A 13,679-nucleotide genomic window follows, 5' to 3' on the forward strand; every position below is an offset into this window, starting at 1 on the left:
AACGCGACCTCCCTACGACTTTATATCTGTCGTAAAGTTTAGGCACCTGGTAACGAGGGATATGAATGCCTTCGCCATGAGATTGAATTCTTGATGTGTTTGTCCTCGCAAAATGTATAACCTTCGATGATACGCGAGGTGCTTTGTTGTATCAACGAACGAATTTTTATCCATCGTTCATATTAAGAGGAACTTTGTTACTCAACTAATTGAAAATATTCGTATGAAGTAATTGAAATTGTAGATAACAGAAATAATGAAATATTGTGAAAATATCAAGCGGTAATGTGAAGAGGACGGTATATGAAAAAATGGAGCTCCACTCGAAAAGTAGAAAATGAAGGGTGACGTCAATTTTTTAAATGAAATGTAAGGTAAATATTTCTACGTTCACATGGCCCTTATTAAACTGAATGACTTCTGCTTTCGAAATTAATTACAACGGTAATCAACGTATGAATTATTAAAATAAAAGGATGAAAATTCTATTCGCGATCGCATGGCAGCTTCGTAATTATATAATTAGTATCAAAGTTTTGATATTCAAGCGGCTTGTAGCACATGTAGAATCAAGCATTTCTCTCTACCTCTCTGTTGAAAATTAGCTGATTACATCGTCGGACTTTTAATCTTCTAATTCGTCGTCGAAAAAAGAAAAAAATAAGTACACAGAGGAAGAAGAAGTGAAATTATCTCGTTGCGCTTGTATCGTAACGCGAAGAAGCTTCTTCCTCTTCGAGAGGGTATCAAATACTCAACAAGAGATTAAATGGAATGATTCGTTTGCCAGGCTCGCAGAAGAGATTACACACGAACGGTAGAAAAATTGAGCGTGGAATTGGAAACGGTGAAATTTGTCTTGCGACGATAAGATCACTTTCCAGACTTTTAAGCTCGTCGCCTCGTATCGCGCGAAGCTTTCGTCGAAATAGCTCCGCTTACCACGCGTTAGTCCTTTAACACGTACTCCTCATTAACGTGTAACTCGCATATTTCATGTTGTCCCGTCGCTTTTGTGCGAACTACTCCGGAAGGCTCTTGTTAGAATACAGCAAGGTTTCAGCTGTTTCCATCGCTCTATCTCGCGAAAACTTTTACGTAAGACGCTCGCCTTAAGATGCCGTGGCGTATTTAAAAAAAGCGGGAAACGATGCCAACAGCCGGAGGAACGAGCAGAACGATTACCTACGCCACCAGCAGCATTGGCTGCATCTCGAAGAATAATGAGAACCGACGAATAAACAGTCGCGACACGAGGATGGAAGGCGACGGAGGAAGAAAACGAGCCTCTAAAATCTCTCCGGTATTTTCCAGTATTTTCGCGTACACGAAATTCGTTCACGGAAAATTTTCCTCCGCGATGCAGTATACCGAAACGCCGATTGAGAAATCGCGAAATGACGTGCTCGCTGCAGTTGATGGACGTTCGATACACCTGTGAATTTTCAGCACCTCCACCCACTGCAGAATTTTAACGCCCCTCGATACATTTTATTTAAAATCCCCATCCATGGAGTCGCAAAAAAAAGTTAACGATTCGAAGATCTCCAAATATTATCGCGTTAATAATTGGAAATTGAAATTGAATAAAGAAGGAATAATAAAGTATTCGTCCCTCGTTTCTTTCTAAGCCTCCCTGGCTACCACGCCCATCATCGAATCGATTATACCTCGCTACTTGATTAATGGTGCACAGAGCTCTAAACGATTCCGGAAATGCGGTATGTGCTAGGTGCGCGTATAAACACAGCGATCGTCGGGAACGCGAATTCCTGTCGATCCAGGATTCGCGTGGACGTCCGCGAAACAAACGAAAATCGGAATCGAGTTGCTCCATTCAACTCGGGACTGAGTTAAATAACCATTCCGGTGAATTCCTTCAAGTTAACCGTAGAGCGCCGGTGTTAGAGTTTGCTGGAAGAAGCAAGAGAAACGCGAAACAAACCCGACGAACGAGGCATTTTACGTGCGAAACGGGCGCAAACAATCAACTGGTATCGCTCACGCGCCTCTTTCGATCAATATCAATCAAATGAGTAGAGGGAAAAACGGCATGGAAATTTGTATAGTCGTGAAAATCATGCCGTCGAGGCAAATAAACTTCGGCAAGGTATAGCGAATCGATTCGAAAAGTAATTTACTTTGTTTCATTCGCGAACGAACGTGTAGCGTTCGATAAACAAGCGTTCGTAAATATTAACGAACAATAAGTTTTCATTTCACTCCCGCTCCTTTTCTCCCTAGTTTTTATTCCGTACATATATAAAAAAATAGATGAGTAACGGTTCATCGCGGGGATTATTAATTTAGTTTCCATCGTCGGCGCATCCCGGAGAAATATTTGTTTCATAAAAGCGTCGTTTTAATTAAAACGGGTTTCCTTGGCGGTGGCCTGCGCATCACGGCTGGCATGCAGTCTTCCATTCGATTTACATCTCGTTTAAATTATTATTAAAAGTTCTCTCGGTAACGCGCGCGCATAATGCACGGACCCGCACAACCGCGAAATAACTCTTTAGAATTTAATGAATCGCGAATGAGACACCCGGTAAGTATTCATATTCATAATTTAAAAGCACTCTTCTATGAGTCGCGCCAAGTTATCATGCATTTCGTTTCACTGGCAAACAGGAATCTTCGCGTTGGATAGATTCTTGAATCATGCCATTCAGAATCCTGTCAATTTATGTGTTTTCAACTTGCCGACTGCTTACGCTTTCTCCCTAACCTCGTCAGAGGTGCCTGTTGTGTAACAGAATTTCATATCCTTCCGTTTCCTTCCCGCCTCGAGTTGTCATATTAAGTTATTTCAAAAGTTTCTGCCATTTTTCTTTGGGACCGTTGGCTCGGAATATAACGGATCACTGAATTGTAAACTTGAAGAATGGGAATATGGAAAATATGGAAAATGGAATGACAAGAAAAAACATACGCTCGTGGAACGTATGTAAATGCAAGGTGATCCGGGAACTTTGGAAATGACCTAATGTTTGCAATGTCTACAAGGAGATTGCAAGGAACACGTGTTACCCTTTCGAACGAAACCGTTGACGAGGCTCGTGTACGAAGTGCTCCTCAAATAGCTGGCCAAACTTTGTATCCTGTTCGCCTAGTGCTCGATCCTGACTACGGAAACGCTTCCCTTCCGAGCTATAAACACCGAAACAGCAGCAGTGTCTCGAGATATCGGGGGTACGTAGCTTTCGTGGATACCTGATGCGAGTGTCCCTTTGGGAACCGCGTTCTGCCGATTATTAATTTCTTCGTTTACGACTTCGAAACCATTCCAATTCGCTTGAATGCATCGTATAATAAATATCAATTTATCCCCGACTCGCTGGCAAGATTAATTGAAATGCTAATGAACGCATACACTGTGAACGTTTGATAGCGGGTTTCCAGAGAGCTCGCTGAATTTAGATCATCTAAGGCTACCTGATGAAATAAAGAAGGTAGAGAAAAGTGAGGTCGTTCTTTACCCAGCTTGAGAATAGAATATTTTTAAAACAAAGAAAGTAGAGGAAAAAGTGAGCCAACTTTCAATTTGGAAAAGCTATACATGTTCAATTAACTGTTGAATGGGTTTCTCAAATTCAATGGTACCCATTGAAGGTGTAGTATTTTACATTCTTTTCGGAGATTTCTATTTTGAAAACGTAAAAATATCCATATAATGGAAATTCGAAGCGATTTTACAATATTTCCATGAAAGAAAAATAAGTACCAAGCTGTCCAGGCAAAAGATAAAATCCCCTTATAAATAATAAAAAAGAAGTATGGAAGTCTTTGATGTGAAATTTATACTACGTTTTAAGAATGTCGAGATTTAACGACGAAAGCTTGTAATGCATAAACGTTGAAGCGGTATCCATAAATTTCAATTTTTGTGACTTTTTTTTAAAATGCATATATCGTTGAGAAAGATCCAATGAATATGCTAATACTTGTTGTTAGAAAGCGACGTATTATTTCGTTTTCACGCACGGGACGTATAAAAGCAAAGCCTCGAGGAATTTAATACAGAGTATGAAAAATTCAGATACCTTTTTTAAAAAATCTACCGCAGTTCCTCTCTGACCATCAGGCAGCTTTGAAATTTTGATTTAATTATCTGTTACACAGCTACAAATAAAAAAAAAAAGATGAAAAGTACTCCCAACACTATCACCACACCGTAGATTTTTGCATTTTTAGCTTGCAGATGATATATAAACTAGAAAGTAGAATAAATTATTTAGAACGAGTAAAATATAACCGAGATAACAATTTAAATGAAAGAAAATATTTAACAAAGCATATTTCTTGCTTTGTCTTTTCAAGTTACCCATTGTCTAAAGAAACCTGGATCTATTTGTTGCGGTAACCTAATGCGTTTCTCGGTGCAAAAGGAAGGGGAGAAAAAATGGGGGAAGAGAAAAAAATTGCTGGAGCATTGACAAATGGATAAGAAGAGTTTCCAGACAGGTATACGAGGGAGTTTCTCGTTCTGAAGCCGAGTGAAACATAGTTGCACAGTTTGGCCGTCTATTTGTCGGTCTAAGGATCACCCTGTATGTTTGCCCGTCTCGAGACACCCTTCTAACGGTTCACGCTTATTGAGCAATTCCCCGACATGAATGCAGACACAAGCTCCCTGTGCGATGCCTTACATCGCTTTCACGTTCTCTCCGCTCCCATCGAGGTCGTGCATCGCGAGCCCACCCAATTACTTGGATACAGATCGTTAGCGATTTCCAAAGAGATTTCCTGTACAATGCAAACTCGACCTTAACGCTTCCCTTTCGACCTGCTTTACACAGGAACCGCTTTCACCCGAGCCACAAATCGGCCGTCTACAGAAATCATAAATAAATCTCGATACCTGGTGAAACGTGAAATTGAAGCGTCATATTTCTACGAATAATAATTTGTAAGAAGCGCGATCATAAATTAAGAGAGGTTTCATTAATGTGCTCTGTGAAATTACTAATTCCCAAATTTCGAAATTTTTCATCAGCTAATTAATCCTCATTAGGGAATTTTCTCAGCTCCCTCGGATTTCCTCATTCGATTCATATTAATGATCTCTCCAATCGCATCTCGTCGAACAGTGCAATCATCGAAGCACGAAGTCTCAAATGTTTCCGCGTCAGGGAACCTGCTGCGGATAGTAAAATCTTTGGAATAACGCATCAATGTATTCGCAATTTCAGAGGCAGGGTGCACTCGAGTAATTACTATTTTCTTGCCCTTAAATCGCGCTCGGAATTATTATTCATGAACTGAACAAACTATCGCGTATTGTCTGTAACAACGCGGGTCGTCCGAAGCGTTGACTCGCACTACTGGCGCTAAGTAAATCACGCATTCCCCGTTGTTTTTCGGCTTCGTTTACACGGATACGGTGCGGAGGGGGGAAGGTAAAATAACTCGATGGACGAGTGGAATCTCGTTACCATTATCGATCGACGAAAATTCGCGACATTCCGTGGAAAAGCAAGAGAAACAGGGAGCGGTGAGCCGCAATCCAACTGCTTCGATATAATTAGATTTACGTCGCTCGTGTTCGGCTCGCTTGAACGGAATCCAAATATTACTGTAAATTACGAGGCAAGAGAAAAAAAAAGAAGAAGAAGAAGCACAGAAAAGCGGCCACGACCCGATTCAGTCCCTTGATTCTATTCACGCTAGCCAACCAGCCAGATAAGGTTAACCCCCTTTGCGGAACGTTAACCCGACTCTCATAGAACTATGAAGAGAAAAAAAAAAAATGCACAGGGAAGAAGACGGGCGAGTCCGCGAACTACACGCATTCATAGATGCGAAACTTTGGACTCGTTGCAATCGGGATAAAAGCTTGAAAGACCGGCAAGTGCTGTCACGTGGCTGGGCTGGAACTCGGATTATCTGGCTACCCGTTTAACCAAAATACCCATTACCGTAATACTGGCTGCATGAAATGGTGACTCGGAAGAACAGAAAGCGCCCCGATTGCGGAACGACGCACGGGGCGTGGGAGGGAAGGGGAGAAAAAACGAGAACAGTGCCATACCTACCGCGTTTAGTGCGTATTACTTAGCGTTGATGAGAGCCTTGATAATAGGGGGAGAAACGGAAAGAGAAAATTGCCGTTCCCGGAATTAGCTAACTAATTGAAAGTCATACAACCGAGCGAGTTGTCGGGAGGATTCTTTTCGACGAGACCGAAATTGGGATTCGGAAGGAAGTTTCGTACCTCGACCGCGCCGGTAGGGTGAAATACTTTTCCACACGTGACTGGCGTTAAATAGATAAACTGGCAAGGATGGCAGTGTCAGGTAGAGAGTTCGGGGTTATATCGATAACTCCGCATAGATAAATAACGGTACGCTTTAACGTTTGTTACCGTTTCGCTATTTCAGCACATTTCACCCGTATCCCACATAACATCCTCTATTCCCTTTGCACCGGATACGTCGCTGAATTCTAGCGTGTAATACCGGGTTCGAGGTACTATAACACCAAGTGGTGGCACACTTCAGACATCGATATACCTTGTATCCAGGCATCTCCCCGTTCGCCGTCGACATAAAAGAGATTTCATATAAAGGACAGCAATCTTCGAGGGATAAGTCGAAATGCACATAGAGTTCTTTCGGTTCGAAGACGTCGCATTCAATTAGACTGGCAGGCTCTAGGAAAATTGCAAAGGACTTTGCGTGCCATCCAACGATGCAACACCGACGATACGGGCTTGTTTCATTATCTCGTATCCCCCTTCCCTTTACCTCTTCTTCTTTTTCCTTTATCCCATTCCCTTTTCCGTCTCTATCCAAGCACGCAATGAAATTTTGCACGAGCAAGACCGGCCCGAAGCATATAGCGACAATAGAAGCAGCGTACGAATTGTTCGACGGAGACCTTCCTATTGATTTTCACCTGCCTCGATTTAATTCGACCCAGCTCCCGGCCCTTGCTCCCTTTTCAACAACCCTACCCACCCCCGCTACCCGTGGTCCTACCCATCCTTCCGGTTCGATCGACCAATTATTGCGTAACGCGGTTACCGCACGCGCGGGGGTGAAGACAAATAACGCGGTAATAACCCGATGAAAAAGCGGCAACCAGTACGGTCACGTTTGTTTGTTTCGTTGCTTCGACGAGACGATGTCATCCGTCAAGCGAAACGGCTTTCAATCCCGCTAACCCCCGAGACTGTAATATTCCCGCACGCATACGTAGCGACGAATAAAGAGATCTTGTGATATCGGATTTCGAAACTCGGTTTTCATTCGTTCCGCTTTGATTTCTCGCTTCGTGGATATAATAAATAACCGGTACTTTGAGTTTCGCTTAATTGAAACGAGCGATGGGAAACGGGATTTGTAGAGAATTATTATTCTGGTAATTGAGCTAATTACACAAAATGGTTTTATAATAAGCTCTCATTTTCGTACGAGCTAATGATCGATCACGTCCTCGTATCCCAGATTTGAATCGTGATTAGCGAATTGTTATCGTTCCGTGTCGATCCCCTTGTAACGTGTACAAAGGATATTAACAGCGACGCGATCGTCTATCCGCGACGAGCTAATTGCGCGCGACACGCGAAATGTTTACCGACAAAATATATACACTGAGCGAGCAGAGGATGAAATCTCGCGGATACCGTTGCTTAATGAAACGGTACACTGGACTTTTCACTCCGATACCGAAACTTCTGATTACGAACGGTGTTAATGAGAGACAACACTCCGACGTCAGCTTCGCTTATGCGTTACAAACTTTAGTTTATACGAAATGAAATCTGTTCGTATCTCTTCGATCCTTGCGACAAATATTTTCTCTGCAGTTATGAAACGTGTAAACTAACGAGAAATTTCTGTTCTTCTTTTAAGAAATTTCAATCGTAGCCTTAATTTCACTGACTTTTCGCAACATTGTTGGCACGCCGGTTTATCGGCAAACCGAGAAACTAACAAAGAGTAACCGAGAAAAGTGACTTTGGCTGACGAAGGAAAGGGCAAACATTTTATTTCGCAACTTTCTAACTTGCCAGGTTAAACGAAAGAGACTGAATTTTCCTTCGACTTCTTCTTTCGACCAGTTTTCCTACTTCTTATTCCTTTTTCTCGAAAATTTCATTACCGCGATCTTACAATACCCAGTTTCCTTATTTTCCACGCAATTTCGCGGAGATCACGGATAGGAGACAAGAGAGAAATTTTGATACCATTAACAACGCGCCACGCCGGAGGAGGAACAGTTGAAAAGTTAAAAATCCCGTGTCCTCGGTGTCTCTCCGGATTTTAATTCCATTTTATCCGTCACGGATTCACCGGAGCGATACTCATCGTTCTCTTTGTTTCAATTAAATCCTTCTTTCGTTCTGCTGCTCTTATTGGCCTCGTTCATAATCGTAATAGCGGTACGAATGAAATGCGCCGCGAGATGAATAATACTCGACGATGTAGGCTTGGAAATCGGTCCCCGAGAAACGTTTAATTCGTACAAAGCTGCCCCTACAGAGAAAAGGAGGGATCCTTTTTAAAACTTCCAACCGTCCTCGACTATCCCACCCCCCGCCCCTCGGCCTCGTCGATCTCCCAAAGGCCACGCCTTTCGGCTCTTACGTTGATATGATAATAACTTTTCTACGCTCTTGGGAACAGAGATCGGCCGAAAGCCGGCTCCGCGTAATGCTTTTTTCGAAAACTTTTTGAAGAATGTTCCCTTGACTCGAGTCTCACCACTCCGTCCCCTAGATTATGGACGACGCAGGGCAGCAACGCTATGGATCCGGATTGGGCCGAGATCATCGTGGAATTTTCAGTCCCGAAGCTCATCGGCAACGTGGGTGGCAGATCGATGTCTAACGATTTCCCGGTGATGCCTGTTTCAAGGGAGTTCTCGTTAACCGCCACTATTTCCGCCGTAACCGCCGTGGGATACTCTGAAAAAAAAGAAGGATAGGCATTAAATCAGAGTGGGAGTTGTTAGAAGATCGAACAGGGTTTAAGCGGTTGCTTGGCGCAAAGCTCGAGTCGCCAGAGGATCCTCGTTAAGAGGCTTTCCTCTGGACTTTACTTAACCCCTTTCCACTACCATGTTCGAAACTCACCCTCCCTTCTGCCGATATTTATGCGCGTCTCGTTCGAACCCTTTAAAGCCAAATACATACGCGGACGAAATGTATTGGAAGTGTATCGATACGGTTCTTTTATAGAAATCATGTATTTTTTTCATTTTTCAGGATCGCAGGAGCAGAACTATAATTAAAAGATCAAATATTTTATTTTGTTTTTATTTTTTATCTAAAGAATTTTAATTTCTTAATAAAGACTCAATTGATCCTTCTATGGCTGATCAATTATTTACCTTTCCACTTGCTACCTTGGTTAATCAATAAAATTAATGCTACTTTAAATTTCCTTTCAATTATTCAATGTGATAGTCACCCATTTATACTACAAATCGTGGTAATGATTATAATTTACTTTCGAATGAATAATTAGTCCCATAATGAGCATGGTAACGTAACAAACTCAAATAAATTGACTAATAGCTACAGAGACTGATTGGCTCTGATTTAGAAATTATGCCCGAATACATGATAACACCCAGAGACAGTAAATGCACTATGTGTATATTGTTTCGATACAAAGCTTCCCAACTGTTCGAAACTATTCGCTAATATTGAAGTCATCGTGTGCCGAGCTGAAGATCGTCAATACGTCGTTGCAGAAAAGCGCGCCGTTATTTTGAAGTTTGTTATTCGATTATTCATTGCCTAGTTGGAATCTGGACGTTGGATCATCGGTGTTGCTACCATCGATTCATCTTTGTACGTGCTTCTTATTACCGCGCGTCGGATCGAACCATGAATCAAAAACAAATGTTGATAAACGAGCCCGATAAGTGCGAAAGAATCTCAAAGTAGGATCCATCGAAGGAGAATGTAGAAAATGGACAAGATGGATGCCTTAATCGTTCCAGCGGAAAGAGCACCGTTCGAGAGACACGTCGAAACTTGATTTCTCGCTCTTTTTTTTTTCCTCGAGGAACACGAATCATTTCGATGATAATTTAAAGTTCCGCGAGGAGAACCTCGGCTGTGTTGCTCGAGCGAAAGTTTCGGAAACTTCATCTTCCGGAAAAAGAAGGAAGCTGCTGTAGAGGACGGGGTGTTTTCCTGTTCGCCTTGGAAATTCGTTCGCGATTTTCGTAGAGGTGTATTAACAAGAAAGATTAAAATACAAGATCGGGAAGGAAAGTTTCGCGTGTATATTAATTGCATCGGTCTCGAAGTAAAGCCCCTCCGCTCATGAAGTTTTCACGCATTTTCTAACGCGTTTTCACCGCAGACCCGGTAAATTGAATTAAAAACTGCAATTTTAATAAAACGACGCGAATAATCATCCGGCTGGTTATATTTAAATAAACCTGCTCCTCTAGCTGAATTGCCGGTACATGGGTAAAATTGTAAGGGAAAGGTTAAAAAGCTTGTCTCGGTGCGGCTTGAATAGTTAATCGCGTCCTTCTGAACAGGGAAAACTCCGATTTTTGCATAAAAATTCACGAGGTATAAAAGCGACCAAGCGTACAGAAACTCGTAACAAAGTGTTTAACGAACATACGGTGCAAAGAAAAGTTGATGTTTCTTCGTTTATTTTTCACCGCAAAGAAACGATGCATTATTCGATAGAACGTGAAATTTACGATCGCACAATTTTCCGATCCCGACACGAGCAACTTTCGTACCCCAGTCGTCGTTAGGTATACGCACATATACATACGAAGGAACGTCGAGTAACCGGTGAAAAACAAATAGAGAAAGTTTCGCGGGCTATCCGGGAAAGTTTCATTATTTTCGAACAAGACTGTGCCAAGAATTTCTATTAAAATAATAAGAACTTAAACGAGCCCTGCTTGTTATGAAACACGTTCGCGGCGGAAAGCAATGAGAGTAATCCGCGTGGCTAAGAATTCCACGGCATATCGAAGCAAAATTGTTGTTTCCGCGTCAATGTTTCCTTTGGATATTTCTTTCATTCGAGTAACAGCTCTTTTCCCCGCTTAGACAATGAAAAATGCTGGCCTGGTTATTTCTCATTCTTTGTCACGCCGTGTAAATTAGTGACGATCATTATTTGAAAAGTTTACGAGCACTTTGAAATGCATCACGACCTGTTAGTTTTAATTGTTTCGTGAAAATATGTTTATCAAACGGAACTCGGCCCGGATTCCAGGCGAAGGAAAGAAGAAAGGAAAAAATCATAATCCCGTGACTGGAATAATCGGCTGTAAGGTGTCGTTATTACTGAAAAGTTAGAAAATGAGATACTTCTGGGTCTTAAGGAACAGCAATATTCGTAAATTCTTCGCGCGCTAAGCGTCTTTCGGGGCAATTTAACTAGCAAGTTTGCCTCGATGCACCGCTAAACTGGAAATAAAACACCGTGATGTCGAGCTCGTTTGTTTCCCCGTAACTTCGTCCGCGCCACTTTGTTGCTGAGTTTCTTGGAGAATTTATTTCCGATTCGTGGGGTAGAAACGGTCTACGCGAATATAAACTCGGCCAGGCTCTGTTCGTTGTTCGCGAAATCGAAAGCTGACGCGATGAAACGCGTTCTGTCTCGAAAAGCGTAACAGAACCTCACGATTCGGTGAAATTTTTCTTTGAAAACGGTTCGAATTTCCAGCACGTTTCACGCGTCAACTGTCGCACAGAGGGAAAATTGCAATGACCACTACGGTATACGTACGATAATAATTATTTTCAACGTTAAGCTTTCACTCGCAACCCGTCGTTGCTCGTTATAATAACGTACCAACCTATATATTTCGGACAAGAACATTGAAAAATGAGAAAATACGATGCTAAAATTAAATGCTGCCTCGAAATACTGTCCTTTTCATTAGAATCTTCAATGCTTCGCAAATAAAAAATTCGTTAATTACCTGATTTCCATTCGATTTTAAGCTTCGAATTGATATACCACGAGCGGAATATCGTGCCATTTTTCTGCCATGAAATCTTGGAAAACTTATTTTCCTGAAAATCGTCGAGGTTCACGGTAGTTGGTAAAGGTTAACAATTCGAAACTGCAAACGTAAGTTGCACGTTCGGGAAGCCAGAAAATTTATTGAGCGGGTTCCATTCCGCCTCTATTTCGCTCGCTTCGAACGCCTTCTCGTAAACTATTTTTCCAGGACAAATAAAACGATCGTTCCCGCCAAGCGGGCTCGCAGATGGTCATAGATATAGAATATGAAGAGAGTACGGATTCGTCCCTGCTCATCCGAGTATATTTAGCGGATAGACCGATGAAGCACGCGCCGCATGGACCACGGATTTACCACCCTACTCGTACACATTTTCCTATTTCCACTCTGGCACCGGTGCAACGTTGAAAGCAGCTTTTTAGCCGCGTTCTTTCACAGGTCTAAGCAGACTTTTTGTCGGTCCACGGTGCAATAAACTTCCTAGGGCGCGTAAACGAGCCTAACACAACAAAAGACCGACCGTGGAAATGGATAAGACACGGGCATTATGAACGACGACTTTACGTTTATTGAATTCGAGGCGGTTGTTTTGTTAGTCTTGTTTTCTATGTAAATTCCAAGCCACGGAAGTTACGTTCGCACGGGGTTAAGCGTACGTCTGAAATTTGCATGAGTAATAGATCCACCTCTCTCTCTATGGCTGGTAAATTGAACAAGTAACCCTGCTGGTATCGCTTCACGCAGAAATAGATTAAATTAAGTTACTGCATTCACTGCGCGCTGTAAATCGTGGCAAAACTGGCGTTAGTGATTTCTCGCGAACTGAATTCCGATTGTTATTCGATTTAATCGAATTACGAGGGCCGAGGAAATATCGGTTAAATTCGTGGAAATTAATCATTGCCGGATTGAACCTGGTTGTTCTTACGCTCCGTTCGAGTAATTGCACGGATATTCTAATCCTTCGATCGGAACAGTGACGATTCAAATTCAATTTCATTTTCTCGATTTTACGCTAATTCTATGGGCTTCGAAATCAGCTCATTAACCGACAAGCAATTAAGAATAGAAAAACTGAGACTAACGTTGAATAATCGAAACTGAAAACTTTAACGTTATCTTCGGCAAACTGCCGTTTTAACGTGTCTGACTATACCCGTCCAACTTTACTGCAGCAATTAACGTGTCAAGAGAAAAGAACGATAAGCGATCACGACCTAGAAGCGTCGAGAAAAATGATTAAAGACACGGAATCGTAATAGTTTCTTCGAGATAAACGAACGATCATGATGCCTGTAACAACAAATTAGGTCGTCGTTTTGAAAAATTCACGCGTTAAAACCGTGGAAGGAAAAACAGGAAACTTATGCGCTGGGAAATTTCATAGTGTAATGAAGCAAGATGCTGTTGGTGCTTTGTTACGGTGCTTAAATGTTATATCACACTCGTACGGTACACTTTGTTACAAAGTATACGCCGGTAATCTACGCTGGAAATATTTATCCCGTGCATATGTTCGCGTAACAGCGACCATAATTTTAAACTATACGCCTGTGAAACGGTACGCTGTTTCAACGAGGCGTGATGGATCCTTCGATATCCTCGAAATAAAATCGAGGAACCGGTGAAGTTGAAGAAAAAAGAAATTTTTTTGGAGTGTGTATTGAGCGTACAAGAGGAAAGTGTAACGAGTTCGAGTGGAAAGAACGAGCGCT

The 13,679-nt window shown here is 42.0% G+C and overlaps 1 protein-coding gene across 4 annotated transcripts in view; it reads right to left on the bottom strand.

Annotated features, from left to right (window-relative positions):
- Positions 1–13,679, bottom strand: part of LOC117603266 (hemicentin-1) — a 43,120-nt gene that overhangs the window by 9,397 nt on the left and 20,044 nt on the right. For all 4 annotated transcript variants that reach the window (XM_034322248.2, XM_034322247.2, XM_076688063.1 and 1 more), the window contains one exon: positions 8,709–8,911. In XM_034322248.2, the coding sequence (XP_034178139.1) occupies positions 8,709–8,911 (203 nt within the window). The remainder of the gene's footprint in view (positions 1–8,708; positions 8,912–13,679) is intronic.

Source organism: Osmia lignaria, chromosome 4 (genome assembly GCF_051020975.1).
Source record: "Osmia lignaria lignaria isolate PbOS001 chromosome 4, iyOsmLign1, whole genome shotgun sequence".
NCBI lineage: Eukaryota > Metazoa > Arthropoda > Insecta > Hymenoptera > Megachilidae > Osmia > Osmia lignaria.